This window comes from Onychostoma macrolepis, chromosome 13, assembly GCF_012432095.1.
Source record: "Onychostoma macrolepis isolate SWU-2019 chromosome 13, ASM1243209v1, whole genome shotgun sequence".
In the NCBI taxonomy this organism is placed as follows: Eukaryota; Metazoa; Chordata; class Actinopteri; order Cypriniformes; family Cyprinidae; genus Onychostoma; species Onychostoma macrolepis.
Window position 1 is genome coordinate 19,464,467 of NC_081167.1, and position 17,583 is coordinate 19,482,049.

Genomic DNA, 17,583 nt, shown 5'->3' on the forward strand with positions numbered 1-17,583 from the left:
AATGGGAAAGAAAGCAAGGAGAAAGAGACAAAGTTAATAATGTCAAGAACAAGTGAGTGATTAACAGTGAATAATACCTTGTGTTATGTGATTTCAAAAATACTCATAATCCAAATGAACCATTAATGTCATCATGAATCTTGTGCAGGAGGACCAAGTGAAAGTAATCACAGGAATATGAGGAAATCACATGGTCCTACAGTAATCTAGCCATAAGGCTTGCCATGGCATGTTTTCAGACCTTCTGAGAGGTCACAGAATAGTAATACATTCTTCAGTGGAAACGGTTTGAAAATTCTTCACACAGCTGTTTTCCAGATTAATACAAATCATAGTAAATGCATCTGACAAGCTCCAAAAGAGAAAAAAAGCACCATAAAACTAGCCCGTATGACTTTAATTAATTAATTAATTATTAATTAATCATTTAATTATTATAGATATAATCATTATTTATTTTTTCACACCATATATAATTAGAATTAGAATTAGTGGCTGGTTTGAGACGTTGACTTTGCACTTTTTAATCTGGCACAGATGCAAATGAGATTCCATTTTAGGATAGGAATATTTTCTGTCTTCTGTGAAAATGAATTTCAGTCTGTTCCATATATTAAACTATATATATAGTCTTTTAACAATGAAAAATAACAGCATACAGGTTTGAGATGACATGAGGGTGAGGAAATCATGACAGGATTTACATTTTTGTGTCAGATGTGAATAAGGAATTGCTCATAGCCTGCATAATATACATGTGACCAAGTTTTTTAAAGATTCCTGCAGTAGTGGGCTTTTGGAAATGCCTCTCTTATTATCTGTGCTCAAATGGCTTGATGGCCGTGGGAGTAGTGACAAAGCACTGGAATTTCCAGGAGTGGCACAAGAGCTGGGAAGTCCCTCATAGGACTATAAAACGATAGCAGGCCACAGAGCACTTACACTCAGAAACATTTTCATCATGACGCTGACAGTGTATGTTTTGCTGGCTTTCACCCTCAGCATCCTTCTAACAGGTGAGTGTATCAGAACAGATGAACTACAGTAACTGAAATAAAAGAGTAACTGAGCACCTGTTGGGTTATAACAGAGTTGGCAAAATTATACGTAATTAAATCTTACATCTCTGCGAAACTAGCTGTACAAGTTTAACTAGCCTATAAATGACTTTGATCAGAATAATAATTTAGATGTTTTAATTATAAACTATCTTTCGAAACATTTTTAATGCTTTTGAAGTCTTTTATGCTCACCAAGTCTTAATATAATTGATCAAAATACAGTAAAACAGTAATATTGTTAAATATTTTACAATTTAAAATTACTTTTTTAATGCAATTTATTCCTGCGATGGCAAATCTGAATTTTCATTACTCCAGTCGTCAGTTAATTTCTTTTAAAAAGTACACTGTAAAAAGTGATAAGTTAACTTAACTTAAAAAAATTGAGGAAACCTGTTGCCTTAAAAATTTTGTAAATGATAATTTAAAAAATAAGTTAAGTGAATTGTCAAGTTCACTTAACTTTTTATTATTATTATTTACTTAATATTTTTAAGGCAACGGGTTTCCTAAATTTTTTTGAGTTAAGTCAACTTATCACTTTTTACAGTGTACAAAAATCTTACTGACTCTGAAATTGTTTGATATATCATGGCTGTTTAATAATTTCACTTTTTCTATTTTCCTAAATGCAGTCCAAGTGGTGGAGAGTCAATATATTCCAAAGACCTGTCAGTGTCCACAGGTCAAACAAAGAGTTAAGGGACCATTTTCAGATTTCAAAGTCACTCTAAAAGGACCTAACTGTTTACAGGATGAGATCATGTAAGTAGTTCACATACATTTTACTTCATAAGATTCTAAATGTACATGCAGAATTGGGTTTACATGTGCTATTATTCTCTGTATTTTTCATTAGAGTCACACAGCAGCAGAAGAATAATAGTCTCGTGTGTCTCAGTCCAAATGGTCCCCAAGGCAAAAGACTGCTGAAATGTTGGCGAAGGTAAGAGAGTGTTTTATTGCTGAATGAGTCTCTAAACTACAGCACAGCGTATCCAAAAATCACTCTCTCCAAACATCTCCAAATATGATGGTGGATTAATCTGCTGAGCTTGATTCTACTGTTTGTTTGTTTGTTTTTTCAGCATGCAAAAGGATAGCAAAAAATGCATACGCCGACAAAATCAAAAGCCAAGGCGAAGAAACAGGAAGCAGGTTAAATCCGGGAAGGTCACGTCTTGACCTCAAATACTAAAGACACTGAGGCAAAGAACATAAGAGATCCACAGGAGAGAATACTCTTCAAAGCTTGTGCAAAGTGCTTTAGCGCTGCATGCAGTACATTCATATGCAATAAACAAGCCAAGGACATAAGAAAAGGCTGAATTCAGAGGAGTGCACATGTGTATGGAGGCCAAGGGACGGCATACAATGAAGACATGTTACAACAGTGACAGCATTTAACCTTGACATGTTATACAGGGATGAGCAGAGCCCTGCTATGCAGGTCTAACGTACAGGCCAGTCAGAAGACACAGCTTTATGTTCTTATAAATTCTTATACATTTATATATTCTTATTGTTCTCATAAATGTATATATTCTTATACATGTGTGTTTAGTGATCACTTAAAGAAAATGCTTTTTTTTTTTTATATAAACTAATATAATAAACATGAACTAGCTCAAAAAAAGAGAACTTCAGTGTTTTTCTCTACTTTCTTGTGTTCTCATGTCCGTTTACAAAGGACTAAATTCTGCTATACAATTCTTAAATTCTTGTCTTAAATTTAACAGTTGGATGTCAAATCATGTTACAGAGGTTCTATACATAGAAATCTATGAAATGTAATATATATATATATATATATATATATATATATATATATATATATATATATCCCTCATCTTCATCCTGTTTTGTGTGTGTCATCATCGAATGCAAGATTCAGAATGCAGAAGTAATGGAAATAACTGATACGACACATTCCCTGCTTTTAATATCTGAAGAATTAATGCAACAGGACACAGCTGATCACTTAGAAAGACCTGTGAGGCAACTGTTCACATCAGATAGGATGAAACTCTAAAAGTGCTGAACTTCTTAGCTGGTAAAACATCTATGTGTTGAATCACCCAATAATAAAATGTGACATTCTGTAGTTTTGTCTCATATTCATCTTTTAATCATATTTGTAAATGTCTTGACTCCACAGCCAACAGAGCAATTTTGTCTTCACTGTTCCAATACTTTTGGAGGGCACTGTATACCAAAATATACCCAAATGCAAACAAAGTACAATGCTGACGGTTTAACTTAATGTCAGGGTTTTCACAAGAATCCAAGCCTGGAGAAGTTACATTCTATACTGTTAAAAATGCAATGCAATTGCTAAGGAACTATTAAACACTTAAATATTACTTGGTATAACCTAACGCAGTCAGTTTGATTTAGTCATTTAAAAGAACAGAATAGAATAGAATATACCACGTGAAGCACATGGTTATCTGATTTCAATGCATTTTTTTGTGTATTCATTGGTTCAATGTGTGTGAACCCTTCAGTTTGAACAATTAAAATGGATACAGAAAAGCACATGATCAAGTAAAAACTTTCTGAACAATATAACCACTGACAGAACAATAACATTCCAGACCCAAAACCAGCATACACAAGGTAGTTGAGAAATCACCTCTCATTTACCTGAAATCATGTGACTCTGATCCTGCTTAATATGGCAAAACAGGAAATGCTTTAAGGAGGGAAAGTGAGGAAGAACAAGAAGACAAACACACTCGAGAGACATTCTTGTGAATGACACAGCTTTGGAGAAATGGCTTTCAGGACTCTGCAATCAAACGTCTGCCTGCTTCTCCTAATCTTAGCCTGCCTACACTTCAGCACAGGTACAGTAGCATTTAAATACTTATTAGGACAGTTTATAGATTTTTGTCAGATATTGGTCATGGAGGTGACGTGGGACACATGGTTTTATGTTTCTGGGTGTGTTTTTAGAGAACAGCACCGCTGCAATATCCTTTCGAGAAAAATGTGAATGTGTTGAGGAAACTGACTCAGTGCAATGGAGAAAAATTAAAGACTACACGATCAGACAGAAAGAACCTCTTTGCAACAAGGTTCAAATCAAGTGAGTAAAAAAAGCATCATTCCTACTCAGGGTAATCTGAATGTGTTGTGCTACATAAGATTTATGAAACAAATGGATTTTAAGTGCAGCTTCTGAAAAAATGTACCTTTGATACATTGTCGTAAAAAGTGTTTGTCTAAAATACTTTTGCGGAAATCATGTATAAATTTGGCAATTCTGATCGAGTCGCACCTTCCACAGATCTTTTGCTTCAAACTAAAATTCTGGCATCATCTATTGCCCTCATGCCTTTTTTTTTCATGTGGAACACGAAAGGTGTTTTTATGTCAATGTTACTCTTTTGCATTTCTGAAAATGCTTGGTGATTACTGCCTGTCGTGAAAAGATGCAATTATTGTTTTACCATCTTTTAAAAAATATATATATTAAGTAAGTTAATGTGACCTTTTAATGTGCATGATGCAAATCTGTAATAATTAACATGCAATTATATCCCTCCTGAACATTTTGCAATCCATGTAATTGTTAACAGTGTGTGAGGACATTACACAATATCTCATGTTGAGGCATATCCCGAGTTGGGATCATTTTGATTTTTGCATCAGATTAGTTTCATTTGAAATGAAGTGTGAGGGGGCATGATAAGACAAATAATACCACTGAACTCTGGAAATATGAGCTCTCTTAAGGCAAAATCTAGTGAATACAGATGCAGCTGGATAGGAAATAGGAAAAAGGAACAAATATGAAATGAAAAACTAAAATGTCTCACTTAACCTGGTTTAAGTTTTAGTAAAAAAACACTTTTCCAATAGTCTAAGCATTAATGAAGCAATGCAAAGATTAAATTCATTTTAAGTATAATTAATTTAAGACTTCAAATGAAGTTTGTTTGGAAGTTTGTCATGAGTAAATCCCTCAGATCAAATGTTGCAGTATCTTATTGCTTGCAGTGATTTGCACACATTTAAAACATGCTATTCTCCTCCACAGACTCCAGCTGTCAGGTAAACAAGCTTGTCTAAATCCAGACTCCAAGCAGGGGAAAAAACTGCAAAAATGCTGGAAAAGGTATGTCAACAACGGTTTCCCTCTAATGATACTGCAAACGATTTGATTCTAATATACACTAATTTAAAAAACCTCAAGTTTTCATGAGTTTAAAACCTCAAACAGGTTTTTATTTGAATAAAGTGAAAACACTGCCACTCTGTGGCAGAAGCAAATACTACCATAAAAATACTTATTCTAAAGATTACTAGCTCCCCTCTCTGCATACCATATAGCTACAAAAGCTATAACTGCATATTAATACATTAACAATATTGACAATCAAATACATAAAATATTGACAAAAAACATAAATAAAAATACTGGTTATATGCAGCACTAGAAGCCTTGCGTTTTACAAATTGTATATAATTGCTGATGCTTTCAGAGATGTTTGAGTCAAGATAAATATGGTCTCTAGAGAATTTTAAGTGTTTACGTTGCCATTAATGGAGTGCATTGATTTAGGGTTGAGAACATGTGTTTTTGCTTGCTCAGCTTTGCGGGCCTCCCCAATAATTAAACACCTTCACTGTTCTATTGTCCAGGATTAAATTCAATACACAGAGGAAGAAGATCTGTCTGAAGCTCCAGAAGAAGAATGGACCAAAAAAGCCCAAGAGGCTGTAATTCAACAATCTTTACCTTTTCTGTGTAGAAAGACTATTTGTCTTTGTCATTTATCCTGCTTGTCCTTTATTTTGCACAAATAAATGATACATGTATTATGTAGATGGTTTTGTATATTTTTTGTACTGCTATTTTCTAATAAAACCTTGTAAAAGTTTTTGCATGGTCTTTGTGTTATCTGTCTATTTTGTGTCCATATTTGAAATTAAGCCATTTGACATTTAATTTTAAAAGTACAATTTACACAAATTATCTGTATTCACCTAAATAATATAAACAAAAGCCTTCTATTCAGTGAAGGAAAAGAATTTGAATATTCTATGAATTAACCCCACCTCTGTCTATGACCATTCTCATTAATTATTAAATATGCCACTTTAGTCTCATGGCAAGAAACGCCTTTCGAGAAAAAAAAAACTGTGTCTACCAGAAAGAATCCCACTTGTGCATTAGACTGATTTAAAAACAAGGGGTCATGTCTAGAGATGCTCTCCACCTGCATAAAGAAGAGACACCGTGAAGCCCCTCTGCCCACCCAGTCAATAACAGCAAACCAGCTGTGACTCTGCTGCAGGAATATATCAGGCATAGAGTCCTTAACCACTTCTGGATTTCTGTGTCACTATTTTGCAGAAGTTGGACAGATTTGAAAGACACTGGCAAAACACATAATTTCAAATAGGCTATTTTTGATTTGCTTTCATTATGAAAATGAAACATACAGAAAATATCACAATTCTGACACATCTGGTGCAGATGTTGCCTGTCACTAAAGTACAGTTTGTTTTGACAGCTGTATAAAGACACGCACCTGAGAACTGTTTCAGAAGAAGCCTAGGTAGCCTTCAAAAGAAGACAGCAGTACGTACAGCTCACCTGCAGAATTATTCAGAAAAAAAACCCATCTCAAATGAAACCATAATTAATGCAGAACATATCTTTTCTGTTTCCTTGCATATATTGTCCTACCATCTCATGAAACGCCGTTCCTTTGTAAGAAGGAGCCCAGCTGTTTTGTAAGACACAACGTCTTATCTTCCACTCCACTCTTCCACTTCACCCTGCTGCTTCCTCGGGGAATAGACGGTCAAAATAACGCTACTCGTTCAGAAAACTGGCAGCTGTGTAAACCAATCCTATACTCCGCTGAGTACAGGAGCCAATCAGAGACGTCCGTGGGCGGGAGTCTTCTGCGGTTGCCCTGGGAAACGCCGGGACCGTTCACACCATTATTAGCATGTCTGTGAGATAATTATCACTAGTCTTATGCGTCTATGGTCTTGCGATAACCACGAGACAATTAAGCTGCAAATGAAAGGTTGCCGTTAAATTGCATTCGGTCCACCTGTCATATTACAACTTCATTAAGCTGTAGGATTTGAATAATTTAAAGCTTCAGTTAGGCCTAATATAAAATGTGTAAGGATTAACACTTAAGTACGCATATAAATGCAACGCTAGATAGTTTCTCTCAGTCTGACAACTGAGGCACATGAGCTTCCTGTTTTGAGCTCAGTCTGAGAATACCATCTAGGAAAATATGACACCGAAAGGTCGGATAAAATATTTGAGGAAGTAGATGCTTTGAGCTGCCAAGACACTTCCCCCATGGGAAGACAGATTTGTTTTAAAAGGGAAATGATTATATCAACGGCACTTGCCAAATAAGGGAACTTTTTATGAATTTAGAAACAAAGTGAATTCTTAAAACTGTAAACCCTATTTAAATACTCAAAATATTTCAGTGTGAACTTCACAGAGAATTTAAAGGGATAGTTCACCCAAAAAATGTCAATTCTGTCATCATTTACTCATACCTATGTTGTTCAAAACTTTCCCATATACTGAAGAATAGTGCTTGGTAACCAAAACAGTTTGATGACCACTGACTTCTGTTGTTAAAAAAAAAAAATAATATATATATATATATATATATATATATATATATATATATATATATATATATATATATATATATATCTTCTTTTCTGTTCCTCAGAAAAAGGAACAACATGAGGGTAAATAAATGATGACATATGTTTCATTTTTGGATAAGATTAGCTAACTGCAAGTAGAATGACTGCAAACTTGTGTTAAAATATCATTGTTTCAACTTCATTTGAATTGGCTTAAATTTAGAGATGATAATATTATAATGTTAAATATGGACAGGAAATTATGACTCTCAACCATACATTGAATAAACTTAACTTCCCACAGAAGTAAACATTAAACTGCACTTCTATTCATCTGTGTGGAGACAAATGGAAAGTATTGAACAGTAATGTTCACTAAAGGGAACATTAATCATCTTAATAGTGACCCATCTATATAAAACAACAAAATGAAAGAGTTAAACTTTTGTGAATTCTAAGGTATAGCTATTTACATCATCCAAGTACAAGGGCTTATGGGTCTTCATTTTGTATTAGATCATTTTGAGCTATTAGGGGCATTTTTAAGCCAAAGAAGATCAAGGAAGATTTACTGGGTTTATTTGCATCTGTCATTCTCGTTATTGGTGCAGAAAGCATTATTGCCTGACCCACTGATGCTCATAGATTTTTCACTCCAGTTCTTTTGAACAGTGCCCGTGCGCGACTCTCCATTAGCAAATGCCAGTAAAACACTGGAACTATTTGATTAACATGGTTAGACTCACAACATAAGTGCAAAGAATTTATTTACTGTGTAATTGAATATTTTTCCATGAAGCACACAAAGAACAACACACATGAACGCAGTATACTCAAGTATTCAGGATGTTGAAGTCATCTATACAGGTTAATGGAGAGGAATAACGCCTGGGGGGTTGCTGTCCAGTCTTTAGGCTGAAAACCCTCTCGTCTGGGTCAGTATGATGAATGGATTCTCTTAATTGTATTGACGTATGGAGACTGGATGCAGGAGATCCAGGCTTAAGGTTACAGACTGGAATAAAAAGCAACTCTTTGGCTGACAGTGTTTAAAGGTTGTTTCAGGAGCTCAGTCTTGTAAAAGAAAGATGTTAAAGACTGTGAGCATATATTTAAAAAAAATGATTCAGGTTGATTCAGTGATATTACATTGCACTTTAATAAAACCAGCTAATTTAGATGTCACTACATAAAGATTTTTTTTAGGTTACTCAATATTTTTACAGTGTATTTGCTTTTGATCTGCTGCTGATTGTTTTACAATAGAGATGATTGCCATTTGGTTAAAAAAAAAAAAAAAAATGTAAAAAAATAATTTTTTGTTCATTGTTCAGCAAGGATGCATTAAATTTGACCAAAAGGGACATTAAAGCATTTTATATTGTTTTTAAAAAAAATGCTATTTGTTTCAAATAAATGTTATTCTTTTAAACTTTATCCATTAGTCATGTGAAAAAAAAAAAACCATGGTTTCCACAAAAATGCACAGAACAACATTTTCAATGTTTCAACACTGATAATAATAAATGTTACTTGAGCAACAATTCACCATATTAGAATGATTTCTTAAGGATCATGTGACACTGAAGACTGGAGTAATGGCTGCTGAAAATTCAGCTTTGCCATCACACAAATAAGTGAACATAAAGAAAAATAATTTTAATTCTTTGAATAATTGGTCAGATTTTGAGTAGAGGTATTTATAACGTCTTAACTAGCACCTCATGCCTAAAATGATTTATAACACTATGATCTCTCACGTTTACAGTCTAATCATTGGTGCTTTATCTGATGTGGTATCCTCTGGTTCCACTTCATGGTATTCTTCCAGTTCAGTATCATTATGTCTGAGACTCTCAATGAAGTGCACATTTTCGTGTCTGTTCTTCTGTTCTTGCGTTGGGTATTCTTCACTGTCTGAGACCTGTCTGTGGGGCCATGCAGTCGGCTATTGCTAGGAAAAAAAGATGCTCTTTTGCCTGAAATGATGTGGAAGAAAGAGAATGAGTGTTCAGCGTCCTCCCTGTCTGTTACACAGTCAGAAGACAGAGCCGGGTCTCTGTACGACGACGTGGACTCTTTAGGCGGATCTGACTTTTTCTTTTTGCTCAGTATGAAGTTAAAGAATCCACTCACTACCAGCATAATTCCTGCAAAGAAACAGACAAAGATTCTAAATTCATGTTAACCTTTACAGACTATATGACTCCCAATCAAAATCTTTCAAAAATAATACTTCTTATAGATCTCACAAAGTCCAAATGAATAGATTTAAGTTTATCGGTGACACTTTACTATAAGGTGTCATTTGTTAACATTAGTTAATGTATTAACTAACACAAACAAACAATAAACAATGCATTTATTACACTATTTATTAATCTTTGTTAATGTTAGTTAATGAAAATACAGTTGTTCATTGTTTATTCATGTTAGTTCACAGTGCATTAACTAATGTTAACAAACACAACTTGTGATTTTAATAATGCTTTAGTAAATGCTGAAATTAACATTAACAAAGATTAATAAATGATGAAGAAGTATTGTTCATTCTTAGTTCATGTTTACTAATGTTGTTAACTAATGAACCTTATTGTAAAGTGTTACCAGTTTATCTATATGCTATTGTATTCATTAGCAGAAATAAGTAGATATTTACCTATTTAAATTGTTTTACAATAATGCTTATCATTTTGTTAAATGTATTTATTTACTTTTTAAATATATCATTTATGTAAAAAGTGAAGCACCTGGTATTACAGCATGCCATACAAGCACTGGATGCAGGAAACACATCAAAGACATCATTGTGTAGTACAGAAACTTCTGAAAACCCCCAACATTGGCCATCTTCTTCCAAAGAATGAAAATCTTCCACGTGGGTGGACAACTCCAAGCAAAAAAACAAAAAAACAGATATGAATTATTATAATGCATTGATTAAAATCTCAATAATACCACAGATGATGACATAAGAACAATTATATGATTCTTTTATAATTTGATTGAACATACGGAAGGCACATTGCCAACAGAGCGTCAATGAAATAGGCAACTTCAAAAATCATGATCACCACCGAGGAGAGCCTGTAGAGAATTCAAACAGAAGTAAAGCAGTGGTTTATAAAATACCTAACTGTTTGTTAGTAAAAAAAAAACAGTACAAATACCCAAACATACGAAACAAATGAAATCCAAATGTACTCGGTTTACTTTATTAATACATAACGTTCTCGGTTTCAAATGTAACTCCAACTTTTCACAGTCTAATCAATTCATCAGAATAAAATGAACTCCCACCTTACAAGTTTTCTCATTTAAAATCCTAATTCTCGCCACAATAAAGTAAAATGGACTGTGAACATGGACTAATGTTGACTTTAATCACTGCTTTTTATTAGATATTCATTACCATTTAGAGGTTACTTGATCATAAACTTCCTGGCTGTTTATGGTATTCTGGTGTTCATGCATGTGAACAGCCACTTTATGTTTAATCCCAATGGAAATATCTCCCCGTTGTTCATACAGAACCTCTCTTGTTTGGCTGTGAGCCCAGAAAGATCAGATAATTTGGGACAAGAGGCCCATTTGCCTCCATCTGTGTGTAATTCCCAAGAGGCGCTACTGTATTGCCTGCTATAGTTAGAAATGGAATGAATGTGGCCTTCAGTGACCGTGTTCCGGGTGATGAGCCGTTGCCTGTTTGTTTGTGTAACTAACTTAGAATGATTCTGTTCGGATGCTTACACCACCCTATAAGTGGCGTCAAAAACAATGATAACTCTGGCCAAAGTCAACACTAGGACTGACCCAGATACCAATATTGTGTGTGCATAATAGGTGGATTCTAACAATTAAATTGTAAAAGTGCCTGAACCATTATTGGCAGTAAAGCCATAAAGCATTTTTGTTACTTGAAATAAATGCTTTGAAACTGAAATTAAAAACTTTAAATTTATATTTATATTTTAAGTCGAAGTACTAAAATAACTAGAAAAAGATCATAAAAATTACAAAAACAGACAAAAAAAAAAAAAAAATTGAAGCATTTACCTAAAATAAAAACAAAAACAAATATTACTATTAACACTATTACTATTAATACATTTTTAGAATCAGAATCAGAATGAGCTTTTATTGCCAGGTATGTTTACACATACGAGGAATTTGTTTTCGTGACAGAAGCTTCCACAGTGCAACAGAATGATAGTGACAGAACAAAATATAGAATAGAATAAGAATAAGTAAATAAGGAATAACAATATACAAATTGACAATTGTATGTACAGACAATAGACAGTTTTGTATGTACATGCATATTATGTGCAAATTGAAATGTAGACTAAGTATGTGTGTTAGATAAATAAGTGTATAAGTGTATAAATAGTGTGTGTTCCACAATTATTGTCAAGTGTTCATGAGATGGATTGCCTGAGGGAAGAAACTATTAGTACATTCATTGCAAATGCAGAATAGTAAACTGGAAAAAAAATCACTGTGGCTTATTTGCTCATTACAGGAAAAATCAAATCAAACAATAAGTAAAAAAAAAAAAACATCTGACATGAAGGCATGTTTCAGAGAACTTTCATATGAACACTCTTGAAAAATAAAGTAAAAAGCTGTCACTGGGGTGGTACACTTTCAAAAGGTACTAACATGTATACCTCTCAGGTACTATTATATACCATTTAGGTACTAATATATACACTTTAGGTACTAATATGTACCTTTTGAAAATGTACTTACCCAGTGACTGCTTTTGTACCTTCTTTGTCTGAGAGTGAATAACAAGGTGCTACGCCTCCCACAGCGGCTCATTTTGATACTCACAGGAGATAGACAGCCAAGCTGTTGAACTCCCCCTGTCTCTGAGTTTCTACACCCACTGCACAAAGCACTGATAAAACAAACACATAGCGCTCACATTAAACTTAACCTGCAGAAATCATAATCAATAGAAATAAAATCAATATTCTGAAGCATATGGTATAATTAACTGCAAAATAATAATCACTGTGCTTTAAATATAATCTATAGACATACTTTTTAACAGTTGAATAGCAGGCAAAACCTTTGGAATGCAATTTTTATTGTGGCCACTAGATGTCAGATTTGCCACACACCACTTGCTGGGCAAATTAACCTGAGATCAGTTTTGTTGTGCTGGTTTTGAAAACAACGTACAATGTACAAACCAAAAATAAATATATAACTGAATAAAATACATGTTATTCAATATGAGAGAATTGTGCAGTTCCCTGTGCAATGCAAAGTCTATGGCAAATTGGAGAAATCCTTAAGCGCATTTGAAATATTTACTCGAGATTTGTGAATTAAATACTTCAAAAGCATTTTTTTTTTTATTACTAAACAGTATTACTCTTAGTATTCTTATCATTTATTAACACCTTTTAGTTTTACCAAAGTCGCTCATATTAATCTACATCTTGAAAATGTGATTTTATTTCTACAACATTAACAATAAAGAAAGCAAAAACATTTCACAAGCTAAGCATTGTGGGTTAATGTGGATCTAATACTTGAACAGTCTCTTAAACATTTTTTAAATTAATTTATTTTTGGTATTTGTTTATTTTTATTTTTTTTAATTTGGGGAATGATTGCAGTAACATAACAGTGGTTATAATTGTTGGACTTGACATAGGAATTTAATTTATATATCCCTGCTCATGGCATTTTTTTGTTAATTATTTATTTATTTATTTATTTGCATATACATTTATGCTCGATTTCAAATTAAATGAGTCATTACCTAAACAATGGAACAAATCAGCCTGAATTTTCCTCATTTTAAAGCAGGTTATGCTGGGTAATGAGCACAAAATGCACATTTTAGAATTCTACACTTCAATCACAGGGTAAAACATTCCAATGACTACTAATGCATGTTCCTTGATGAAATATATTTTTATATTTGAAGGTTATGTATAGCACTGTCAGTGAAACAATGGCCTACAAAAAGAACAGCAAAGACGCAGTCCTACCTGCAGCAGTCGAGATGCCAAGAACTCTACAGGCACATTCCACTATAACCCACAAAGCTGAGCTCTTCATGGCCAAAATCAAAAGGTTTTTTTCCTTTAGAACATTTGTTGATTCTCTATTGATAGTTCATTTATTAATAGTTTCGAGTAAAAGTCAAAACTTTGTGCAAGGACGGCAGTGCCATGGTTAGAAATCTCCTCGCCTAAACAGGAGGGCGTCCCAGTGCAGATTTTACCCTAGTAATCAGCCTAACAAAGAAACTAAAACCCAAACACTGACCACCCTCTGCTTGTTCCTGCTGCATTCCACCTCTACTCAAGGTGAGGGGACCAAACAACAAAAAACATTTCAGTTAAAGATTACCTGAATAGGTACTGGCATAGAGCACAAATAAGGCATGTTTCCTGAGGGAAGACTCTCTCACACACACACACACACACTTCTGTTCACAAGCCTGTTGCAGGACGCTTACAAGTTATGAGCAGTGTGACCTTCATGAGGAGGTATTCCATCCTCCATCCCTTTACAGCTGCTGAGGGACATATTCAAATTAAATTACCTTCAGCCAATCAGCCAATTAATCAGAAATGTCTTTGCCCAAGGTCAGATGCGTTTTTACAAAGTAAATGTACATGGAGGGAGTCTCAAACGTCTGCTCGATAAGCCCTGTCCTGAACCGGATGATTAATGGTGGAGAAAGCAGCAGTACTTTCATAGTCCAATCCTGACACAAGACAGATGTTAATCATTCTCCAGCAAACGCACTGAACAGACACCATCTCTTCCAGTCTTTAGTTACCTGTGTCAAAGTTCAGACTTTTCTCAGTCATAACAGATCACAATTGATTAGAACCACAATGCGCCCGCATGACGGCATGACACGGTAAGAGTCCATCTAATTAAATCTGTTCACATGTGACTACGGTATTGCCAGGATTTCAAGCCACATAACTTTGGCATGACTTGAAACAGCATGTCTTTTTTTTCTTTTGGTTAATACATTGACCGATTATCATACTTACTATTTTAAAAAACTGAACAGAATGATAAATAACAATACCAGGGTGCCAAAAATATCAATAACTAGAATATACAACTGTTGAATATTTTAAATAATAATAATATAGTATTTTAATATTTTCTTTAACACAATTATTATAATTATTATAAATGTTATTATTAAACACCTTATAATTTAGTTATTATTATTACTATTATGTGCTTTTGTTATTTTCTAAAAATAAACATAAAAATAAATAGAAAAACTAGACCAAATAACTAAAAAACATATGATTCAAACAAATCAACACCAGAATGGAAAATAGGGTTAAGTTAGGAAATTATTTATTTATTTACAAATCAAACATTATTTTCTGTTAAATAACCATAATATCAAATATATCTATAATATCTAACATGAAAATGATTTAAAAGTAAGTTGCAGGACACCAAAATGCACCATATCATGGAATGCGCATATACACTTGACAGCCGTTACAACATAACTGAACACAACTGTAGGGAAATTCATGGTCTATCAAAGAGACAATCAAAATCATAACTTCCTCTGCACAGAGTCTCTGAGGTTATTATATACCTCGCTGGCCAGCTCATCCTTTAAGAAAACATATCCTGAATGTTCATAAATAAGCAGAAATAACAGGGGATATGTGGGAGTAACTGGGAAAATAGCACAGATGTAAAATGTAAAGTCTTAGGGTTTATGTGACCTGGACATTCTGAGGACAAAAAAGGGACTCTGGGAGCAACAGATGAAATGACTTCAGTTCTCAGTTAACTGAGGCCCTGGAGGAGACATTATGTACTATACATCTTATACTGTCCAGAGTCAAATAGGCTATCTTGGCAAACACTTGAAGAGTTCTGCTCTAATTTACAACTCTGATATCCAAGTTGACTCCTGCTAAGAGGAAAAATGTAAATCCTCTAACATTAGAACAAGGCTACCTTTGTTTTCTGCCTGGATCAACAGTTTTCCAGATTAGCTGCATATAATTCCAGGTATGTGTGTGCATTTTTGTGCTTCGTTCTTGATTCAGGCTGTGAATGTACAGTCACTGACCACTAAAAACAAGTTGAATAGCTCAAAAACTGTATTATAACAAACCTCTGCACATATATATGGAATGTGGCTCCTTACAAAATACAACATCTAATAAATAATAACAAAGCATAAAATCACAAGAATTGCAGTCAGAGATTTTCAATGTCTCAGACATTTGAGGGATTTTTTTATCATCTGCCAAGGGAAAGTTCAATAAGTTAGGAAAGACATAGCAACCTGAGTCAGAATAGACAGATGATCTGTGTTGAGTTTACTGTGGGAGGTGTAGTTTGAAAGCTAGAAGAGTTACATTTGGAAATATTGGCTTCTGTGATGTTGAAAAAGCCCTAACCCTAGTTTACTCTAGTTTATTATGTTGATTTTGTTAAGACAGCATAATAGTAGTATTGTTTTCTTGCAATGAGTTGATTGTGTCATTTGTTTGTTGCTTTGGATGAATGTGTCTGCTAAATGAATAGATGCAAATGTAAATTTTTCCACTCAGTGCATCTCTAGCTATGACTCTCTTTGTGCTACTTGCATCTTTCAAGCTCACAGCAAATCAGAGTTGTTATTCATGTACAATAAAATGCATGCATGCAACAAATTGTCTTAGAATAACTGCACAACCGGAACATCTTTTAACCTTTTGACAACTTCATTGCTAGACTATGATAAACAATGCAAGAGAAAATAAATATCAACATTTGTAGCTAGTGAAAATATCATGTTACTGTAGACTAAATAATGCAAATAGAGTCTGGTACCATAATAAATTATTTAGAATATGTATAGAGAAATTAAATAAATCTTAAACAAACAAACAAAAAAAATATTATTAACTGAAAGGTTGGTTTAAAAAACAAACAAACTCAAAAGTTATTTGAGTTCTGACATTTTGATTAAGCATAGGTCCAAAAAAAATAAATAAAATAAAAAATGCATGCATGGAAGAATCATTCACCATAAGATCAACAAAATTAATTTTCATGTCATGCCAACCATATGCCGTTATGACAACGAGAATAAAACAACAACACGACAGATAAATATCAATTACTTGTTCCTAAAGAACATTAAACCAGAAATCAATATACATAAATACTTGCATTTAGGTTTTGGTTTGTATCTATGGCTGCAACATGTCTGGGTTCTGTCTGCAAGGACATTTAATAATTATTTTAGTCAGAGCTGAACCTCATTGAGCTGTGATGCTGTAAAGACTGACTGGTTGCTGGCTAATACATACACTGCTGAGTCAAAGTGACCCCTAAACCATGCAGTCCAAACATTCATGTTCATCACATTAATGGGCCTTGGAATGATTTTTACTCATTTGTCCCATTCATACATAAACACATGCTGGGTGTGAATGACTCCCATAGGGAATGATATATGAAATTTGATGGCCTTTTGCAGCACTTGATATATTGCTTTACCTCAACAAGAAAAAATCTTATCTTTAGTGAAGTACAAACATCACATATGACACAGAGCCATTTATCTTGCTGGCACACAGCTGACAGACCTTTTCTACAGCAAATCTACTGCAAATCATTTAATGGCGACGATGGTGTTAATGAGCTTGATCAGGTGTCATGGTATGGCAGTCAGTTATAACACAACATTTCATCAGACAGCCCAATGTGTAATTGTGTTAATCATATGTGAGGGATCGCTGTGAGCTGTTGGAATTTCCCAACCCGCTGTTGTAATAACAAGAGGTCAGAACTCTGTTTTGCAAGCAGTGGTTTAATCATGATTTGTAGAAATTAAGTTAAAATATGATATTTAGAT

At 33.9% G+C, this 17,583-nt stretch overlaps 4 protein-coding genes across 5 annotated transcripts in view; 2 read left to right on the forward strand and 2 right to left on the reverse strand.

Moving 5' to 3' along the window:
- The window catches only part of rassf4a (Ras association domain family member 4a), a 160,883-nt gene that overhangs the window by 13,478 nt on the left and 129,822 nt on the right, over nt 1–17,583 (reverse strand). Inside the window, exons 1-2 of one of the 2 annotated variants that reach the window (XM_058795721.1) lie at nt 6,763–6,890; nt 6,605–6,669 (exon numbers count right to left, since the gene is read on the reverse strand). The exons of the other annotated variant lie outside the window; for it this stretch is intronic. The gene's annotated coding sequence lies outside the window, so the exon portion shown is untranslated. Of the gene's footprint in view, nt 1–6,604; nt 6,670–6,762; nt 6,891–17,583 lie in introns of those variants that run through there. 2 annotated transcript variants of the gene reach the window in all.
- On the forward strand, nt 34–3,175 carry LOC131552158 (C-X-C motif chemokine 9). The gene is made up of 4 exons (XM_058795727.1): nt 34–1,016; nt 1,697–1,826; nt 1,921–2,007; nt 2,150–3,175. Exons 1-4 carry the CDS (start codon nt 962–964, stop codon nt 2,244–2,246), a joined length of 369 nt encoding a protein of 122 aa, XP_058651710.1. The 5' UTR covers nt 34–961; the 3' UTR covers nt 2,247–3,175.
- On the forward strand, nt 3,753–5,950 carry cxcl18a.1 (chemokine (C-X-C motif) ligand 18a, duplicate 1). Its single transcript, XM_058795728.1, has 4 exons — nt 3,753–3,910; nt 4,020–4,152; nt 5,107–5,184; nt 5,712–5,950. Exons 1-4 carry the CDS (start codon nt 3,838–3,840, stop codon nt 5,791–5,793), a joined length of 366 nt encoding a protein of 121 aa, XP_058651711.1. The 5' UTR covers nt 3,753–3,837; the 3' UTR covers nt 5,794–5,950.
- On the reverse strand, nt 8,460–14,052 carry tmem72 (transmembrane protein 72). The gene is given in 6 exon segments (XM_058795725.1): nt 8,460–9,587; nt 9,590–9,859; nt 10,460–10,599; nt 10,725–10,796; nt 12,546–12,612; nt 13,721–14,052. Coding segments are annotated over 6 exon segments (735 nt in total). The 5' UTR covers nt 13,791–14,052; the 3' UTR covers nt 8,460–9,471.